This window comes from Papio anubis, chromosome 2 (genome assembly GCF_008728515.1).
Source record: "Papio anubis isolate 15944 chromosome 2, Panubis1.0, whole genome shotgun sequence".
NCBI classification, from domain to species: domain Eukaryota; kingdom Metazoa; phylum Chordata; class Mammalia; order Primates; family Cercopithecidae; genus Papio; species Papio anubis.
Genome location: NC_044977.1, coordinates 107,950,014 through 107,972,140, shown reverse-complemented (window position 1 = coordinate 107,972,140; position 22,127 = coordinate 107,950,014). Strand labels below are relative to the sequence as shown.

General features: G+C 37.0%; 1 protein-coding gene and 1 pseudogene across 3 annotated transcripts in view; both read left to right on the top strand.

Annotated features, from left to right (window-relative positions):
• Positions 1-19,512, top strand: part of ATP11B (ATPase phospholipid transporting 11B (putative)) — a 105,240-nt gene extending 85,728 nt beyond the window's left edge. For 2 of the 3 annotated variants that reach the window (XM_031663545.1, XM_031663544.1), the window contains 2 exons: positions 10,385-10,518; positions 14,571-19,512. In XM_031663545.1, coding sequence (XP_031519405.1) covers positions 10,385-10,518; positions 14,571-14,652 — 216 coding nt within the window. In that variant the 3' untranslated portion in view covers positions 14,653-19,512. Of the gene's footprint in view, positions 1-10,384 lie in introns of all 3 variants that reach the window. The other variant, XM_031663543.1, reaches the window with a different exon arrangement.
• LOC103882155 lies at positions 1,506-2,182 on the top strand (annotated as a pseudogene).
• Positions 19,513-22,127: the final 2,615 nt, after the last annotated feature.

The window sequence follows — 22,127 nt, the reverse complement described above, 5'->3', positions numbered from 1 at the left end:
TCATACTGGCTTAAATCAAACCACATTTTTTTAGCAAAGCTAGATTTAAGAATAATGGAGAAAGGAAATCATAAATCAAAGAAATCACTGATTCTGTAATACTCTGATAAAACAGTAAGCTGAACATTCGTCTGTGAAAGGTCACAATGAGAACAGGATGTGGATGAGATGGTCTTTCTGCAAGCCACTCTCCAATCAGGTGGTGTAACAGGTGGGAAAGAACACTGTTCAGAGAGCGGCAGGCCTGAATGCTGATGCTGCAGCTGGTGCTACTCCCAGTGGGTCCTGACCAAGTCACTTAACCTCTGGGCCTCCAGGTTCTTCACCTGTCACATGATCATTTTACATACTGTGGTCTGCTTATTTACCATCAGCATCATAGAAAAACAAAAAGAAGAAATACTGTGCTCAACTAAAAGCCAGGCAAAGAAACAGTTACTCAGATTGAGCAGTAAGTGACCACTAGGTGGGCATTTGTTCATAGCTGCATGGAGAATAAGTGCCCATATACATCTTTCTGCTGATGCAGCCTCTGAATTTTGAATGCATCAGTTTTTTAAACTGCATTGAGCAGTATTCCATGGGTGTGATCCATAGTAGCGTAACTGTTTACTCCTGTGACAGAGAGGAAAACTGTATGGATATCAGGTATCTTTAAGAGCTTTTTAATCTTTAATCAAGTTAGTACTTCTTAAGGACAATTAAGGCCAGGCGGTGGCTCACGCCTGTAATCCCAGCACTTTGGGAGGCCAAGGCGGGTGGATCCCTTAAGGTCAAGAGTTCGAGGCCATCCTGGCCAACATGGTGAAACCCCATCTCTATTAAAAATACAAAAATTAGCTGGTCGTGGTGGCAGACACCTGTAATCCCAGCTACTCGAGAGGCTGAGACAAGAGAATCGCTTGAAGCCAGGAGTTGGAGGTTGCAGTGAGCCAAGATCATGCCACTTCACTCCAGCCTGGACAACAGAGTGGGACTTTTTCTTTTAAAAAAAAGAAAAAAATACAAAACTATTAACAATTTTCTTTTGAATAAACAAAACTCATTTTGAGTATTTTCCCTTCCCCTCTTCCCCTGTATTTTAGGCAAAGCTATTAAGATATCTTCACATAAACTTACTATACTCTTGAAACCAAAAAATTCTGCTAATTTTTTGTTTATATCAGAAATTCAGCATTACATCTTTCATAGAAATAATTATTGGTCAGTCTTAATCCTGGGAAAATACATAGAGATGAGGCAAAATTGTTTTTTATTCATTAAGGACATTTTCTTGTAATTTAGTAAGATTTAAAATAAGGATGGCTATGGACACACTTTAAACTTCCTTAGAAGGTCTCTAATACAAATACAGAAAAAGAACTGAAATGTGTATAAATTATTGACCCTCATTAAAAATCTGTTTCAAATTGAGGATTAAATTTATTTTGTTAACAAATAGATCAGGTGAAGCGCTTTGCACACATGCTCAACATTTCTAAGGCCATGAAGTCCAGAAGGGAAGCAGGAAAGGTGAGAAATTGGACATACCTTTGCAATAAGAACCCTAAATCTTGGTGGCAAGTGAATTTAATAGAAGAAACTGAATTTTATTGAAAGAAATTTTGTTTTAACTTAGCTGTAATATATGTTTAGTTAGAGCTTTGTGCACTGGAAAATCATGGCTTTATTTTGTGTGCTTATGTTCCCCTTAAGAAGTTCCCATTAGGGAAACTGCCCCTTCTCGAGGGTCATGATGGGCAGCAAGATGGCGTCTGCCAGTAGGGCCGTTCAGGTAGTCAAACCACACACTGCATTAATAAGGTTTCCTGACAGAAGAGACAATCCTAAACCCAATGTATCAGAAGCATTGAGATCAGCAGGGTTACCATCTCACTCTTCTGTAATTTCACAACATTCTAAGGGAAGTAAATCACCAGATTTGCTGATGTATCAGGGTCCACCAGATACTGCAGAAATAATAAAAACATTACCTTAGAAATACAGAAGGAAACTTGTGTCTCAAGAAGAAATTGAATTTATCCAACATGGAGGTCCTGAATAACCATGGTGGCTGCTGTGTCATCAGACAATAGAATTGTCTTTACAATAAAGGACTTCCAAAATGACAGATGAGAAACTGTATATTAAACACCTTTAATAAATACTATGAAAAAAATGAAATATAGAAAATTTAGATGGACATTTGTATTTCCTAATTTATGTATCTTGGTCAGCTTCTCCACAAGCTTACCTAATTGTTTATACACTTTATAGTTATTAAAATATACATTTGAAAAAAAAATTCCCGTTAGCCCTCTTTTGTGACAGTAAATGTGCTGTTCTTTGAACATTTCTTTTGTGCCTCAGATTGTGGACGCCAACTTGTTGCTTTGATTTTAAACCTCTATATGGTGAAGAGTATCGTTCTGTAATATGAGACTTGTTGCTTTTCTGTCCTTCCAGATGGAAGAAGATAAGGGTTCAGTCAGCTCAGCATATGAATTTGCTGAAAGCCAGCACAGAGGGGAGGACAGTAGGCACCTGCTAGCTGAGACTTGCAGCCAGCAGGACAGTTGTTGCGTGCACTAGGTAGTACTGCGCTGGACCTTCCCGGGGACTCATCCGCTAAGTTCTCATGCTTGGGGGGCACGTCATGGGACACCTGACCTGATATTGCCATTTCGTTACTAATTCCTTCACTGTTCCTCATATGTTGTTTTGGTTTCGTTGTTTTCCTTTTTTGTGATCTTTACATTTTTCATATGTCCATCCCTGAAAATTTTGTCAGTCTCTCTTTAGAGTTCCAGAGATAAATCAGACTTCACCTCACATTCTAAGCTGTAAAGATATTCTCACAACCTATTGTCTTACATTCAAGAAAATACTCCTTTTCGCTTCTCCTTTTGAAAATGTCTTGCTATTTCTGCTTTCTCTGAAATCATTTTCCCCCTTGAAGTTGTAGTTGTGTATCATTTACCCGTCTTAATGTAGTAAGATACTGAATTACTTATCTAAGTCACCTTTTAAGTTGATTGATCAAAGAGTAGGGTGCTTAGACTTAGTACTGAGAAATTTTCTGCTGACTGATATTCAACAAACTTTCCATTCTTTTCATAAATCTTTTGAGACAGGGTCTCATTTCATCGCCCAGGCTAGAGTGCAGTGGCACGATCATGGCTCACTGCAGCTTCAACCTCCCGGGCTCAAGTGGTCCTCCCACCCCAGACCCTGCTCCTGTAGCTGGGACTACAGGTGCATCCCACCATGCCCAGCTAGTTTTTTGTATTGGGTCTCGCCATGTTGCCCACACTGGTCTCAAACCCCTGGGCTCACGCGATCTACCTGCCTCAGCCTCCCAAAGTGCTGGGATATAGGTGTGAACCACCACACCTGGCTCATAAATTTTCATAGTTGTATCTTTTTAATAAAAATTGTTCTAAAAAGGCCGGGCGTGGTGGCTCATGCCTGTAATCCCAGCACTTTGGGGGCTGAGGTAGGTGGATCACGAGGTCAGGAGATCGAGACCATCCTGGCGGACACGTGAAACCCCATCTCTACTAAAAACACAAATCATTAGCTGGATGTGGTGGTGGATGCCTGTAGTCCCAGCTACTTGGGAGGCTGAGGCAGGAGAATGGCGTGAACCTGGGAGGCGGAGCTTGCAGTGAGCTGAGATTGCGCCACTGCATTCCAGCATGGGTGACAGAGCGAGATTCCGTCTCAAAAAAAAAAAGAAATAAGAACTGATGAGAGCTTGATTTTCTCTTCTCTTGAGGAATAACCCTGACAACATTTCTAGACCTAATTGGGATATGCAGAATATTTTGATTGGTAGTGATTATGGAGGATAAAATTTCCTGCCACTAATAATTGTATTATTTGGACTAATTGCTATTTTATTTATTGTCATTACTAGTCAAGAAAGTGTTGTTGTCTCATATGGGATAAGCAGTGATGAAATTTTGTAAAAAGCGACTTGAAAATTGTAAATCTTTTAACAACACTATAAATCAGACCTTGGAACAGGTAGAATAATTTAAAGAATCTGAACTATTCTATAAGATACAGTTTTTAAATTAGATTAGTGGATTGCCCTACATGAAAAATTAATCAACTCTGTTATTAAATATTAGTTGAAAAGATATTCAAAAGAATTCGGAATTTTTATTTGTTTTGGTATGCTTCATATGATATTTACAGTATATTTCTCTTGCATTGTGCCTTGCTGTAGAAAGATGTTTAGTTTTTTTTAATATGCTCTGATTGAGCTCCAAAGAAAGTTCATGTGAAGAGCTTGCTGCTGCCTAGGATTTATGTTATGCCCTGGACAGTCTACAAAGCAGATTATCTACTTGAGACCTGATAATACCAAAACTATAAGATTGTGTCCTCTGTGATAAAAGTTCCCCACACATTCGAATTCTAGTGGATATTTCATACGATGTGGATCTGGTACTGCTTTGCTTTAATATGTCCATTAAATGTACAATACAGTTGAGAATTGGGTTCTTAGAATGTTCCCATTAAATAACGGAAGCCTTATTATGGTGACTTTTGCAAAGGAATGATAAATGAATTCTCTCTTACACCCTGTGATGTTAATTTACCCTCTGCATTAAGTTTGGGGATTTTATCATTTTTCACAGGTATTAATTTCTTCCTCACCTAAACTACAAATTCCTGGTCATATGTTGTTATTTATGTAACCAGTAGAGTAAGTACATCATTAAAACAGAAGGCCCTTAGTCCTCTTTCAAACTAGGAATAAGCCAGATTATCAAAATAAATTTACCGAATCAGTATAATTCTCATCATATTTTTCTTTTCTTTTTTGAGATAGAGATAGAGTCTCACTCTGTTGCCCAGGCTGGAGTGCAGAGGCACCATCTCAGCTCACTGCAACCTCCACCTCCTAGGTTCAAGCAGTTCTCCTGCCTCAGCTGACAGACTAGCTGGGATTACACATGCAGCTAATTTTTGTATATTTAGTAGAGACAGGGTTTCGCCTTGTTGGCCAGGCTGGTCTCGAACTCCTGGCCTCAAGTGATTCACCTTCCTTGCCTCCCATAGTTCTGGGATTACAGATGTGAGCCACTGTGCCCAGCCCATATTCTTATTTTCATACTTAAATTTAGGTAATACATACAGAAATCTCCTTCTCTTAAGAAATTCCTAAAAGACTTTATGGAAGTATTTTATAACCATCTTTCTAAGTTGTTTATTTTACTTAGAGGGAAGGAGAGAGGAAAGGGAGTTTAGAAGAGTGAATATGAGCTTGAAGAATGTTTTGGAGAAACAGGCCTTGAGTAAGATATACTAGTTACCCAGATTTCATCACTACATGGCTATCTCCATCACAATTCTGAATTATGAGATGAAGCTTGTTACTTGTTTTAGAAATTTTATGAGTCTTAATCAGATTTGAAAATGTAATATTTGATGACTTGATTTTACATTAAAAAGAAAAACATTTCCTTAAACACAAACCTCCTCTTTTTTCATTTTGTTTTTATAATTAGAGAGGAAAGCTTCTTTCCAAATAACTCCTTTAAGGCCATGCAAGGTGCTCACTTTGATTATATAGTATATAAAACACCTTTCAGGGCAAAAGCCCTAGCATGGTTAATTGTTTAACAGTTATTATCTAAACTTCAAATAACAAAAACCTTTATTTGATTTGATAGAATGTCATAAGTGTGACTAAAAAATGTTAGAAATGTAAGATATTTTTCTAAAATTTGTAAGATTTAAGGAAGGTTGTAAGGTTTCAGGAAAATATTTTGTATAAGCAATAAGAAATATCTGTTTATTGTCATTGACATGAAAATAATGGAAATAAAAGCAGTGAACCAGAGTTTATTTCAAAGGGCAGTTTCTGTGAAGATGAGCATTTTTATTATCTGTGCATAGTCATGTTGAATAGGCGTAGTTGTTTTTCGTGACAGCCTTTCTAGCACTAAATTATGTGGTCATTCCTGGGAGCAAGTGTGATGGAAAGTGAGGCTCACCAATCACAACTTCTAGTAAATTAAAAGTTACCTGTTGATACCACCAGGTAGGGTCTCACTCCCATTACTATGCTTTTTTTTCTTTTCTATTATTTATAAGTGGTCTCCCAAAAAATGTAATGATTTCCTCTCCTTACTTTGAATGAAATGAGCCCTAAATGGTCAACTCCATTCTCCCTCGCCCAATTATACTGGCAACTATGGCTATATAAGTACTCTGGCCGAGCTCTCAGTTCCTGAATATTGAGATCAAAGATATATATATGGGAAAGTAGTAGAGCTTAGAGGTTTGCTAGAGAACAGTATAGCATTTTCTATAGATAGCTTTACAGAAACACAGCCAACATTCAGCATTTTAACAGCAGCTGAGGCTGGCCACAGTGGCTCATGCTCGTAATCCTAGCACTTTGGGAGGCTGAGGTGGGCGGATTGTCTGAGCTCAGAAGATTGAGACCAGCCTGGACAACATGGTGAAACCTCATCTCTACTAAAATACAAAAAATTAGCTTGGCATGGTGGTGCGTGTCTGTAGTCCCAGCTACTGAGGAGGTTGAGGCATGAGAATTGCTTGAACCCAGGAGGCGGAGGTTGCAGTGAGCCGAGATCGCACCACTGTACTCCAGCCTGGACAACAGAGTGAGACTCGGTCTCAGAAAAAACAAGCAGCTGAGTTCTTTTTTTTTTTCTTTAGAGAAAAAAGGAAACATACATACAAACTATATATACACATATATAAGTTCAAAAAGTGATCTGAAGAAGTCATTTCTTAAAATTTTTGACATTTCAAGATGTTTACCTTCTCTGTTGGGATGTCTATATTTTAATAACTGTCCTTCAGTTTTAAAGCGAAGGATGGCCAGGCTCAGTAGCTCACCCCTGTAATGCCAGCACTTTGAGGGGCTGAAGTGGGAGGACCACTGGAGGCCAGGAGTTTGAGACCAGCCTGGGCAGTATAGTAAGACCCTGTCTCTACTAAAATTAAAAATTAGCCTGACATGATGACGCACACCTGTAGTAGCCACCCAGGAGGCTGAGGTGGAAGGATTGCTTGAGCCCAGGAGGTTGAGACTGCAGTGAGCTATGATCGGTTGTGCTACTGCACTCCAGCCTGGATGACAGAGCAAGACCCTGTCTCTAAAAATAATAAAAATAAAGTGAAAGGTGATGAATGCAAAGCAAGATGATTATGTAAGGTCAGATCCAGACCAAGGCAGTGTCTTGCATATATATGGATACTCAAGCGCTGGCTACCTTCAGGGTGTCATCTCGATGAATTTCTCCTCAGTTTGGTTGAGCACCAGCTTTGAGCACAGCACATGTTGTTAAACTAAAAAGTGTCAGACAAGATCCTTGCTCTTTTGAGTTTCTGGTTTAGTTCTCCCCAAGTAAATGTGGTAAAGGACCAGTTTGTTATTTTCTTGTTTTGTTTTAATTTCCAGTTTATCTTGAGCCAATGCTTTTACAAATACAATAAAAATGAATTACAGGAAAATGAAATCTAAAAGATATATAAAATAAGCCCAAATTTTTAAATGATTGAATTTAACAGTTATAAACATAGTTTGTCCAACTGCTGTAAAAATTTCTAAGCTCTCATTCTTACAGATTACAAATGCTTATTTCTTCATGGACCGGTAATAGTGTTTATGGATCAGCATTGATCCATGGACCACACTTTGAGTCACAACTTGTCTTTTTGCAGGGGGACAGTACCACTCCCTTACACTTAGGCTAAGCTTGTGCTGAATACATACCACACTGCTGCCCACACACAGCCACTCTTTCTCCTCCCTCAGCCTAGAATATCTCTTCTCCGCCATCTCCTGCTGTATTGAAATGCCCCCCGAGTCCTTTAAGATGTATTTTAAATGCCACCTTTTTCATCAAATCTTCATGCTCTCCCACCAGTACCACTAACAGCAACTGGGTTTGAGCTTTCCCTCCTATTTTCTGAGTAGTCTGCCTCTTACAATCATAAGGCAGAATAGTGACGTGGTAAAGGGGTTTGGGCTCTGCAAGCAAAGAAACCAAGATTCAAGCCCCAGATTAAGTGGGTGACGTTGAACAAATTCTTAACTGTTTCCTCCTCTTTAAACTGGGGATGATCATGATGCCTATTCCTAAGGGCTATTTAAGTTTTCAGTGAGACAATCCGTGAGAAGCATCTTATATAGTCACTGGGGCATACGTGGTGAGCACTCCACTAATGTAACTGCTGTTGGTATGTCTTCCTGACTTGTCGTCTCTCCCACCTTCTTCCTTACTTTTAGCTCACCTGATTGAGCACAGGGTTACTATCCCCTGTGGAAACTGGCACAGTACCTTGCTCAATCAATAGAAGTTTAAGTGCTTGTGCCAATTAAGTGATACAAATAAGCAGTGAAATAGAATCAGAAAAAGAGATGACTCATAGTTGGAGAGGTGAGGGAAGTTCGATGGAGACGGTGGGGTTTAAGCTGAACCCTGGTGTAGGGGTCAGCATTTGGACCCTGATTGATAGCAGGCCCTGACACATGCCCACGGGCAGGGAACACGTCCTGGTTGGCTGGAGTGGATACTGCACCAGAGCATTGGGAAGCAGAGCAGGAAAGGCAGCCTTGGGTCAGGCTGTAAAAGGCCTTCAAGGCTTCATGGGGTGTGGGGCTTTATCCTTTGAGCATGTAAGAGCCCTGGAGTGTGGGTTGCTACAAGGGGTAAATTTGAGATTGGGGAAACTGGAGTCCAGTGACCCAAAGAGGACACTGGAAAACTCATGAAATCCTGTTACCTAAACCAGCATTTCCTAAACTATTCCTCTGAATATGAATGATCCTCCTGGTGTTGCTTAATGTTTCCTGGTTGGTGGGGTGGAAGTGTATGGTTTCTCCCACTAAGAAAATGAGTGGGAGAATTACGATATCTCAGGCTTCCCCCATGGAGATGACCATGTATCCTGACTTGACAGTCCTCTACTTTAAAAGTCTGTTTAGAACTTTGTTAAATTAGTGTTTCCCAAATTTAATTGAACACAGCCCTTTTTTTCATGAAATGTATGTAAATAGCTCACAAAACAGTTTAAGAAACAGTGCCCTACACAATTCTAAACCAAGAGTATTGTAATGAAAGAACAAGTAAAGTTTAGCTCTTTCTCAGTGCTTAGCTGATCCTAGGACACTGTCATCAGGTAGTTGCCAGATAAGAACCATGTTGTTTCACACTGGGTGGTGTCGAATCTTCTGAGCATGCATCTTGCAGGACGTCAGCAGTTGCTTACGTTCAGAATGCCAGGTTTCTGTTCCACCATGTCCGTCTCTTCTGTTCATTGTGAGCATCTCCACAAACATCCTCTATTGCCAATGCCTGCACCCAGCACGTGGTGACTCCCAACCTTCGTGGAAGTGCAACCCTGTATTCATTCTCCTCTATCCTCAAAAGATGCGTTATGCAGGATGTTATATATGTAAAAGACAGTGAATTGAAATAAGGTGTTTTTTTTTTAAAACAACAGCCCTTGAAAAATTTCGGAGCATCCTTAACAAACAAAACCAGGGTTGGGATTCATCGATTTACGTGGTCATACCATCTTTCTCCCTCATTTTTGCTCAGTTAAAATTGTTAGTAGTGTGGAATAAAATTATCTTGCTGGGCTATTTATACCTGAATCAACATAAATCTTGCATACTTTCAGAAAGTAATTCAGTTTCAAATCTTGATAGTACTACTTATTCACTTGTTTAATAAATTGTAATCTGTGTGATGTCAGCTAACTGTTAAAAAGCAGGATGAGCTGATGATGGGATGATTGCCACTTCAAAGTTTTTAGCAATTTATGATAAATGATGCTTTTTTCAAAGATAAGTATGGAGTGGCTATCTGTAGAGTGCTTAGAACCTGGCACATAGTAAAGCATACGTAAAGTGTTTGCTGCCATTGTTGTTGTTATTGAAGATTGGGGCGAGGCCCTGCCTGGTTGTTATTTCCCAGTCTTCAAGATAGTTCATACTCCACTTTTCTCAATTGTTAGACATTTTTCATTGAAATTGCAGGAGCATTTTACCTAAAGAAAAACTCCATGCAGAATTGGAATTCATTACATTCCTGAGTGGTTGATGGAAATCATTTTGACCATAATAAATGATTAAAATAAAACATTAAAAGTAGATTTAAATAATATCCAGCTTCTTAATTTATGTAATTATTTTACTAGACCTCTAATTTAGGATACAAGGCTTTAAAATAATTTTGGATGGTTATACTCTAGTAAATTAAAGCCTTTCATATGTTTCCCATATTATAGAAAAACATGTAAGTTTATATATATTACCTTTGATTTGAAAGTGCTTGTTGTAATTTTCTAATGCTTTTTAGAAGTCCAGATCTTTAAATAACTAATGTTTTCTGCTTCGCCTCTGCAGCTTACTGAAACAAATGCAGGTATCAAGTGCTTGGACTCCATGTGCTGTTTCCCGGAAGGAGAAGCAGCGTGCACATCTGTTGGAAGAATGCTGGAACGAGTTATAGGAAGATGTAGTCCGACCCACATCAGCAGGTGTGAAATATCTCTAAGTAGCCTTTGCTGCAAATGAGTATCCTATCTGGAACAGGATGAACCTGCAGCTCTAGATACCTAATAAATCAGCAGCTGGTTTTACCAACTGAAGCAGGAAGTCTGCTATTTATTAGCATTCCTTGGTGGTAGATTTCACTTTGTGGCTTTGGGGTAAGGGGCTTTTTCACTCACAAAGGAAGAGAGAAAGCACCTTTGAAGAGACTTCATCTAATGAACAAAACATTTTGTCTCATAGTCTTTCTAAAATGTGCTGAGTAGGAGTGTGTATATGGTACTCTTTCATGGTTTGTATAACTTTCTTTTTTAAATTATACATATACTATTTCCTTTTCATTATTTTTTAAATTTTTTTTGCTTTTTGTCTTTACAAAATAATCTCAACATAACAGTGAAGTCAAAGGCTTTCCTTTTCTTACTCTGTATGTATATTTTCCAGTTGCTTATTTGAGGCTTTGAGGTATTTATAAACACAAAAGGCTGTATTTCTGCTCCCCTACATCTTCTTATGTCTGTAATGAAGTTTTGAAATGAGTCATGATTTTTAAAGTTTCTTTTGCTTGGTATTTATTGTCTAATTAAAAGTGTATGAGTTAGAACAGGCTCTTTAAATTATGGAGTAAAAGAATCTTAGCATTTTTGTCCCCTTCTAAATCTATTTCTTGATTGAGGTTTATCACCATGCCTGCTGTTGTGCACCATAACAACAACAACAAAAACCACCTTTTGGTAAATACCATTTAAAATTCATTGAAACGTGCAATGAATTTATTTATTCATACATGTCCCCAAGAGTTATATCACTATTTAGAGGATGTTAGGGGGTAGAAAGCGCTTTTTCCACCCTTGGTGTTCTTTAGGTGAATGATACCATATTCTCAAAATCAGTGCAGCAGTACACGGTATGCATGGAGGGTACAAATGGGCAGGGAGAGATGTTGGTTCCCATTGTCCCAAATGTGCTACATGAATATTAGCAGTTTCTACATGTGCCAGGGCTTGGAAAAGGTTGGAAATTACCCCAGGAACGGGTTATAAAGAGTGAAGAAGGCACTACTCCTATCTACTGGAAAAAGGATTTTTATTATTTGGTTAGCTTTATGTTTTAAAAAAAAATGAGTATGATATCATTCATCTATTATAAAATTCAGGTAACTTTTACTGGTGAACTTATTAGTTCCTCACTTTAGCTTTAGCTTAGCCATGCCTTTATGTTACAATTGAATTTATAAATAGCATTCTTATGTTAACATATGTCTGTGGTTTCAATCCCCATTTATTCTGACTTGATTATAACATGTGATCTGAAATATTTCCATAATGCTGTGATATCATTTTGTAGTAATTTCATTTCATGTAGAAGGATGAGCACTTAAACTCTGGGACTTTGTTATGATTCACATAATTGTATTATAAAATGTGGCTCTGTCATGTACCTAGGCCAGCAAGTTTCCCAAAGGAAGTTCTAAAAGAGCTTGATTTATAATATTATTTTACCTAATAACACAGCTTCATTGCACAGAATGAAGATAGGAGTTAGACCAAGATACAATAGAACCTCTACAGAATTTTTTCAACTTCTGTTTCAATGAAAATTTCTCTTTAATGACAATATATGTTTTTGTTAATGATTTTTTTAAACTAGAATTAATTTTAAATGAGCCCCAAATTTTTTCTGCTCTCTCTCTCTATATATATCCATTTTCTTGATATCAATTATGTAGGTAATATACCCCCTTTATTCTTTACATAGCCATTTTGATGCGGCATTACCTCTTTGGAACCTGCCCCAGGAGTTATTGAATTTACTTTGACATGTAGCTATTATCATCTATACTTCTTTTCACTTAAAATTGTGCCACATTCTTTTTTCTGAATTTTTTTATTCTCCTAATAAAATGTTCAACTTAGTAATTAATATCATATTTGACAGACTATAAATGCCCTTCCAGTTTTCTCCAACATCACAGGTTATATTGTTGGTTACTATTATTTTCTTAGCTTTTTTCTGAATAATCTAGAAAGTCTTTTCAGACCTGTTCATTCTTTTCTAGGGGATAAAGTCATATAATAACACCAAGCTACCTGGTGCTTTTCAAGGGCTATGTGAAAATTGCCATAGATGCATTAAGATTATATTTAAACTTTCAAAGTCATTTTGATACGTAGAGTTCTGGTTTTGTTTTTTACATATAATTGTATTTGTGAAATGTGTTGGGCATTTCCATTGTGACTTTAGAGCAGCATCTATTCTACATTTCTATTTCATGTCTAGGAGGTAGGCAAGGCTGAGACTGCCATTACGAGATGTGGAAGCCCTTGGCTGTGTGTTCCATTAACATATTAAACTCAAAGAGTAATGGGCATCACTTGAGAAATGCCACCAGTATTTTTTATATGACAGATTTCTTTGGTGATTACATTTTTACCGTGCAGGCACAAAAATTGACTTACATTTTATTAATTGGTGTTGTCAGTGAAGTATCCCATATTGCAAGCTTAGTTTCAAAGGGAGCATCATGGTGCTATATAAAGGATATGCCATGTTGCACCCTAAAGAGCTGGATTTTAGCAATAAACGATTTTCTGTTCCTATTATTACTAATAGTTAAGTTACTTTATCCTAATCAAAACTATATTCTAAATAGTAAGTAATACATAGTTCAAGTGTTTAATGTTCTATCAAAAATTATATTTAACATATGAATGCACAATGTGTGCTTTGAAAAAAAAATTAAAAAGGAGACATTACCTAATAAGATTCTTGGGTGTAAGCAATGTGGAAAGAAGAAAAACTAATAAAAAGTATGGCAGTTTGGAATTGGACATCTGACTCCAGATAACTGGGATATTGATAGCTGTTATAGTTAAAAGTTATAGTTAAAAGCATACTTTTCCCCTGTAAATATTTACTGTTAAAGAAAAAATTTTCATCTTCTCGTTTTATTCATTTATTCTACAAACACTGGGTGCCTAATATATGTCAGACACAGTTCTAGATGCTAGGCAGACAGTAGTGAACTAGTCCTTCCCTAACCTAAAGTAGATACTGTTCCAGCTTTTCTAGAAACTAGTCGAATTAAAGTTGAGCTACATACAAACTTAGCATCTCTGGGAAAAAGAAAATATTTGACAAAGGTGAATTGGGGCCATTTTTAATGCTCGTCTCTTCCTGTAACGTCTCTGTTTAGGGAAGGTGGGAACCCTGGAAAAAGTTACATAAAATGTATTTATTGTTAAATGTGTTTAGTCTCGTAAGAAAAGCAACCTTTCACTTGGCAGTCCTAACATTGTCCTTGAACTAGGTTAGTCTATTTTAAGCATGGCAGGCTACTTTTGGTCTTGAGTTATTTTAGCTTAAATTAACTCAAGCTAATTTAAGTTTACAGCTGCACATAAAGTATTATGTAATGAATTGCTTTAGGGCCTTATCATTCAGACACCAGTTAACTTTTCCAGACCAGTAGAGGATTGTTTGTTCTTAGTTAAGTGAAAACACTAGTGACCTACAGGTGTCTTTGATGTCTTTTGAATACATCATTCACTACATTCAAGCTAATTATGCTGAAGTCTTTAGAATAGGATTTATAGCTGAAATGAAATGATCAATAATAGGAACATACTACTGTTTCATTCCAAAGCCTTTGGTAAGTGGGATTTGGGTTTGTTTTTGTAAACTGAACTTTTCAGTAAAACTGAATGTGCATAACTCTTAATAACATACTTCTTATTGAATTGTTAAGACTTTAAAAAGCATCCCATGCTTTACTACATATAGAAACTGTTTTAATGCTAATGAATGTTTGAATTTTGGCTAATATTTTTATATGATGACTAGAGCATTATTTTTCCCAAGTTTTTATATAATATAAATAGAAAGTTTGGGCATTCAATACTAGTATGAAGAACCTCTCTTTAGCATTTAATTGAATCAATCAGTGATTGCATTTGGGTCCTAAGTTTTAGAGTAAATTTTTTTCTCAATTAAAACATAGGTCCTGGTGAGCCAAACTTTTCTCTTATTGTTACTTTAGATCATGGAGTGCATCGGATCCTTTCTATACCAACGACAGGAGCATCTTGACTCTCTCCACAATGGACTCATCTACTTGTTAAAGGGGCTGTAGTACTTTGTGGGAGCCATTTCACCTCCTTTCCTAAAATTCAGTGTGATCACCCTGTTAATGGCCACACTAGCTCTGAAATTAATTTCCGAAATCTTTGTAACAGTTCACACCCACTCCGAGTTATGATGGCAGACAAACAGAAAGCATTAATACAAGCCCCTCCTAACACCCTTAATTTGAATCTGAACATGTTAAAATTGGAGAATAAAGAGACATTTTTCATCTCTTTGTCTGGTTTGTCCCTTGTGCTTATGGGACTCCTAATGGCATTTCAGTCTGTTGCTGAGGCCATTATATTTTAATATAAATGTAGAAAAAAGAGATAAATCTTAGTAACGTGTATTTTTTAGTATTAGCTTGATTATTGACTCTTCTATTTAAATCTGCTTCTGTAAATTATGCTGAAAGTTTGCCTTGAGAACTCTATTTTTTTATTAGAGTTATATTGAAACTTTTCATGGGAAAAGTTAATGTGAATACTGAGGAATTTTGGTCCCTCAGTGACCTGTGTTGTTAATTCATTAGTGCATTCTGAGTTCACAGAGCAAATTAGGAGAATCATTTCCAACCATTATTTACTGCAGTATGGATACCAATTCCTCTAACTGTACTGTAACACAGCCTGTAAAGTTAGCCATATAAATGCAAGGGTGTATCAAATATACAAATCAGGAATCAGGTCTGTTCACCGAACTTCAAATTGATGTTTACTAATATTTTTGTGACAGAGTATGAAGACCCTATAGTGGGTAAATTAGATACCGTTAACATATTATTAATTTAATGTCTTTATCATTGGATCTTTTGCATGCTGTAATCTGGTTAACACATTTAAATTTGCTTTTTTTCCTCTTTACCCGAAGGCTCTGTGTATAGTATTTCATGGCATTGTTGTAAAGTTTAACTATATCAATAAAAAGTTTGGACAGTATTTAAATATTGCAAATATGTTTAATTATACAAATCAGAATAGTATGGGTAATTAAATCAATAAAAAGAGAAGAGCCTCTTTCTGCGGCCAACTTACAATTGCTCTTCCCCTTGTAAGCTAGATTTTAGAATAAAGGGTTTCAGTTAATAATCTTATTTTCAGGTTATGTTATCTAAGTTATAGCACACTACCACAATACAGTGGGTTCTGCCAGTGTCCCAGTGCAAGGCATATTTTCAGGTGTGGCTATGGAATGTAAATTGTTAAAGTTTAAAATGCTAAACTTGTATCAGGTAACATTAGCAATAAATTACAATGCTAAGAATGATTAATCGGATAGATGTTACTGTAATTAACTCATTGCACTTCAAAACCTAACTTCCATCCTGAATTTATCAAGTAGTTCTGTATTGTCATTTGTTTTTGTTTTGTTGAAATGTTGTCTTAAGATTTAGAAGTGATTATTAGCTTAAGAATTATTTATTACCCAGCTCTAAGCAAATAATGATTGTATACATATTAAGAAAATGGTTAAATGCGGTTTTACCAAGTTTTCCCTTGAAAATGTCATTCTTTTATGGAGATTATTGTGCAACCCTAAGCTTCCTTGCCATTTCATGAATATAAGGCTTCTAGAATTGGGCTGGCAGGGAAAAGAATGGTTGAGACAAAAATTAAGACTTTATCTTTGTTTGCTTGTAAACTATTTTCTTGCTAATATAACATTTGTCTGTTCCAGTGATGTAAGGATATTAAGTTATTAAGCTAAATATTAATTTTCAAAAACAGTCCTCCTTTAACTTAAGATATTCCATAGTTGGATTTAGGAAGATCTGTTATTCTGGAAATACTTTAAAAGAATAATACACTGTACAGTGTCTGCATTCACTAATTCATGTTCCAGAAAAGGAATACTGCAGATATACTCAGTAGAGTACTTTAGTGGAGGATATGGAAATTTGCTTATAAAGTCTCTTATAAAACATACTATAACAAAATGACATTCAATAGGCCTGCATTACATTTACATGACAGTGTTTATTTGCCATCAAATAAACTGAGTACTGACACTAGACAAAGACTCCAAAGTCATAAAGTAGCCTATGACCAACTGCAGCAAGACAGGTCAGCTCGCCTAGAATGGTGCTTAAAGTGTGATTGATGTAATTTTCTGTACTCACCATTTGAAGTTAGTTAAGGAGAACTTTATTTTTTTTAAAAAAAAAAGTAAATGGCATCCACTAGTGTGCTCATCCTGAACTGTTACCCCAAATCCACTCCGTTTTTAAAGCAAACTTATCTTGATTTTAAGAAGAGTTTTCTATTTAAGAAAGTAACAATGCAGTCTACAAGCTTTCAGTAGTTTTCTAGTGCTATATTCATCTTGTAAAACTCTTACTACGTAACCAGTAATCACAAGGAAAGTGTCCCCTTTGCGTATTTCTTTAAAATTCTTTGGAAAGTATGATGTTGATAATTAACCCTTATCTGCCAAAAGCAGAGCAAAATGCTGAATATGTTATTGCTAGTTAATCAGTGGTCTCAAATCGATTTGCCTCCTTTTGCCTTCCTTTGCCTCGTCTGAGGGCTGTAAGCCTGAAGATAGTGGCAAGCACCAAGTCAGTTTCCAAAATTGCCCCTCAGCTAAGGCTTTAAGTGACTCAGCACCCTGCCTCAGCTTTAGCAGGCATAGGCTCACCCTGGGCGGAGCAAAGTATGGGCCAGGGAGAACTACAGCTACAAAGACCTGCTGTTGAGTTGAGAAAAGGGGAGAATCTATGGTCTGAATTTTCTAACCGTCCTCTTTCTTGGATCTAAAGCTCATGATATACAAAGGCTTCCAGAGCTGAGCCCCGCCCAGGCAGTGTCCTGAACAGGAGACTACACAGAGGCAAATCAGCCTTAGGGAACACTTGCATTCTGCCCTACGGTTAGTGCCAGGACTGAGGCCGTTTCTACTGCAGAAGGTTGTGAGATTGAACTTACCTGAGAGCTGGAGACTCCTGAGAAGCAGGAGTCAAGGCCACTAGAAAATTGACAGTTAAGAGCCAAAAGTTTTTAAAATATGCTACTCTGAAAATCGCTGTAGGAAAAGGGAGAATCTTCCATGTTGGTGTTTTTCCTGTAAAGATCGGTTTGGGGTATGATATTGGGCAGGTATTAATAAAAATAGCACACCAAAGAGTTCTGTAAAACATGTTTTATTGATTTTGGTCCCCACTTACATTCTATTTCTAGGAGTTACCTATTTTCATATAAGTAAAACATTATTAAAGTGCTGTTTTATGTGAAATAACTTGAATGTTGTTCCTATGAAAAATAGATCATAACTAATACATTTGTAATAATGGTAATTGTTAGATTTTTATGAGGAATGAGTATCTGGAAATACTGTAGCAATACTTTTAGTTTAAAATTTTGGACCTGAGACACTGTGGCTGTCTAATGTAATCCTTTAAAAATTCTCTGCATTGTCAGTAAATATAGCATATTATTGTACAGCTCTTAGTAATTTTTTAAAGTTTATGAAGTTATATTTATCAAATAAAAATTTTCCTATATAATTAAAAGTGTTCCTTTATTTAAGCATTTTAAGCCTCTCTCTGTTTATCACAACCTTCACTGCCAAACTTGTTTGAAGTTAAATTTTACTGTATTTACCCTTCATTATAGGACAGGGATATCATTTATGCCTTTCACTGACTGCAGTTTTTTAAAATGTAGTTCTTACCCAGCTTTTATAGATCATCAGTACAACTCCTGGAAAAGACTCTGATAAGAATGTGCCAGCTGTAAAGACCAGCATACCTCAACTAGACTAGAAATTGCATCATTCCTGAAAAGCCAGCCAAGAGCACTTGGGAATTTGGAAATGCCCTGGTTCATAGAAAATATGTGCTTTTTAAAAAAATATAACTGATGATAGAATGTATACTTCCCTATAAAATATTCCCGTTTCCTGACACCGAGTTATTTTCACTGCTTCCTCGGTTGCCAGTTAGAACAGACGTAATTGTCTAATCTACATCTGCGTAAAAAGTTAAGCTGTTGTCTTTGCCCAGCTGTTAGTATTTGCAAAGGATGACAATGCATGATTTATATAATGTAATGTATTTTTGAGATGTAATAAGAATATGATCCTAGACAAATCAGTTTAGGCATCTGTTTTTATATTTAAAAGGAGTATTTGGACTATTTTTAGGACGACTACTGTCTTTAACTTCTAATATACAAGTAGAACATGATGAATAATGAACAAGAAATTTAGGACAAAAAAATTGGAAGCATTTCACTGGAAAATTAGTGAATTCAAAAATTCAAGTTTTATATTGAAGAGCTAACTGACTCAAAGGAAAGGCTATTGTAAATGGAGATAAGTCACCACACCTCTCTGTGAACAGCCCGAGAACCCTGTGATAAATCAGATTTTTAAATACTAATTTAAGGTAAAATGGTTTGTATTCAGATATAATTTGTACACAGTAAAATGTATAGATTTTAGGATTATAGTTACTCGCTTTTGATAAATCTCTACACCCATGTAACCCTTACCCCAAACCAGGTTAAAAATCCTTCAGTCATTCCTCAAGGTTCCCTTGTGCCTTTTGCAGTGAATTTATTCCCCTCTTGGTCCTGTCCTAGCAACCATTTTCTGATTCCTGTTGTCATAGATTAGTTTTGCCTAATCTTGAATTTTATGTAAATGACAGTACACAGTGTGTCACTTTTGTGTCCAGCGTTGTTGCTCAGCGTGTCTGAGAGACTCATCTATGTTGTGCCAGGACCCATGGTTTTCTTTCTGCTACTCAGTAGTGTTTCATTGCATGAATGTACCACAATTGGTCCTTTCTCCTCTTTATGGACATGTGTTTTTTTACAGTTCGGGGCTATTGTTTAATAAAGTTATTATGAACATTCTTTGTGGACTTATGTTTTCACTTCTTTTGTGAAATAACTAGGAGTAGAATTGCAGGGTCACAGGGTAGGTTTATAAGAAACTATCAAAAAGTTTTCCACAGTGGCTATATGTACTATTTTACACTCCCACCAGCAACTATGAGAGTTCCAGTTGCCAACATTTGGTGGTGTCTTTTTAATTTTAGCCATTCTAATAAAGTATCTCACTGTGGTTATTTGCATGATGATGTTTAATCCTCTTCATATGCTCACTGGTGATTTATGATTTTTTCAAAATGTTCAAGTCTGGCCATTTTTTCATTAGGCTACTTTTCTTGTTACTGAATGGTAGGAATCTTTAAGGTAAGGATATAAGTCCTTTGTCTTATGTATGTATTGCTAGCATTTTCCCCCAGTTTGTGGCTTGCCTATTTATTTTCTTACTTGTCACTCTGGGGAGCAGATGCGTTTTATTTTGATGAAGTCCAATTTTTTTTTTCCTTTTATAGTTAGGTGCTTTTCATGACTTCAAACTCTGTCAGCCCCAAGGTCATGAAGAAATTTTCCCGTGTTTTCTTCTGAAAGCATTAGTCTTAACTTCTTTTATGTTTAGGTCAAAGATATCTCAAATTGATTTGAGTGTGATGCAAGGCGGCAAGGAATGAGGATCGTCCTTCCCCGCAACTCCCCCCACCCCTGACAAGGTTATCTGGTTTAACCCCATTTCTTTAAAATATTCTCCTTCTCCATTGAATTGGTATGGTGCCTCTGTTTAAAATGAATTGACTTTTCTAAAAAAAAAAAAAAAAAACACCTGATGTGGTTTTCATTTGTATTTTTCTGAATCTATGTATCAATTTGGAAAGAACAGACATCTTGAGTCCTCCAATCCATGAACATGGTATATCCATTTATTTAGGTCTTCTTTAATTTCTCTCAGCGATGTCTGGTAGTCTTTAGTGTAGATATTTGGCAAATACTCTTGTTAAAGTCCTAATTTTTTATGATTTTTTATGCTATGTTAAGGGGACTCATTTTCAAATTTATTTTCCTATTAGCCTTACTAGAACACAGAAATAAAATATGAAATAAGGGGCAGGGCGCGGTGGCTCACACCTGTTAATCCCAGTGCTTTGGGAGGGTGAGGTGGGCAGATCACAAGGTCAAGAGATCAAGACCAGCCTGGCCAACATGGTGAAACCCCGTCTCTACTAAAAACACAAAATTAGCTGGGCATGTTGATGCACGCCTGTAATCCCAGCTACTCGGGAGGCTGAGGCAGGAGAATCACTTGAACCCAGGAGGCAAAGATTGCAGTGAGCCAAGATCACACTACTGCACTCCAACCTGGGTGACAGAGCGAGACTCTGTCTCACAAAAAAAAAATTTTTTAAAATAAGGATATGATCCTGGACAAATTAATTTTAACTTTGTTAACCTACAACCTTGCCATATTCACTTCATATTCACATTCAAAGGATTCTTTTGTATAGAATCCTTTGGATTTTCCCATATACAGTCACGTCATTTGAGAACTAAAAGGTTAATTTTTTTCTTTCCAATCTTTATGCCTGTAATTACTTGTTGCTGCCCTGCACACTAGCTAGTACAGTGTGCTATAACACTGGTACAGTGTTTTATAGGCATGGTTAAAACCATGAATAGGTGCTGAATTTTGAAAAATGCTTTTTTTCCATTTACTGAGATGATGTGTTTTAATTTTTTTAGTTTGATAATACAGTGAATTACCTTGGCTGATTATGGTTTTTTGTTTAAGAGACAGAGTCACCCCCTGTTGCCTAGGCTGGAGTGCAGTGGCACACTTGTGGCTCCACTGCAGCCTGGAACTCTTGGCCTCAAGCAGTCCTCCCACTTCAGCCTCCCAAGTAGCTAGGATTACAGGAACACACCACCACACCCAGTCAATTTTTAAATTTTTTGTAGAGACAAGAGTATCACTATGTTGCCCAGGCTGATCTACAACTTCTGAGCTTAAGGAATCCTCCCACCTCAGCCTCCCAGAGTGCTGGGATTACAGGCATGAGCCACCACACCCAGTCTTCCTTGGTTGATTTTCGAATGTTAAACCAACTTTGCATCCCTAAAATAAATCCCACTTGGTTGTGATGTTTCTTACTACACTATGACCACCACCACCACGCCCCCCCCTCCCCCATTTATATCTACTTCCTCAGAAAATAGTTAGACCTACCTTTAAAATATATCCAGAGTTCAAATACATTAATATTTAGAGTTTTTGTCAACCTGGTTATCACCCTGGTCTAAGTCACCATCATCTCAGGATAACTGCATTAACTCTTTAACTGACGTATTAGTTCTGTATTGCTGCATAAAAAAATTCCCCAAAATTTCACATCATAAAACAATAGACTTTATTCCGATTTCTGTGGATCCAGGATATGGGTGCAGATTATCTGGGTAGCAAAGCCTCAAGGTCTTTCACAAGGCAGCAGTCAAACTGTCAGAGCCGCAGTATCACCTATCACCTGAAGGCTCAACTGAGATTAAACCTGCAGCCAAGCTCATTAATGTGATTGTTTGTATGATTTAGTTCTTTATGGGTTGCTGTACTAAGGACTTTCAGTTTCTTACTGGCTGTTGGCCAGAGACTGCTC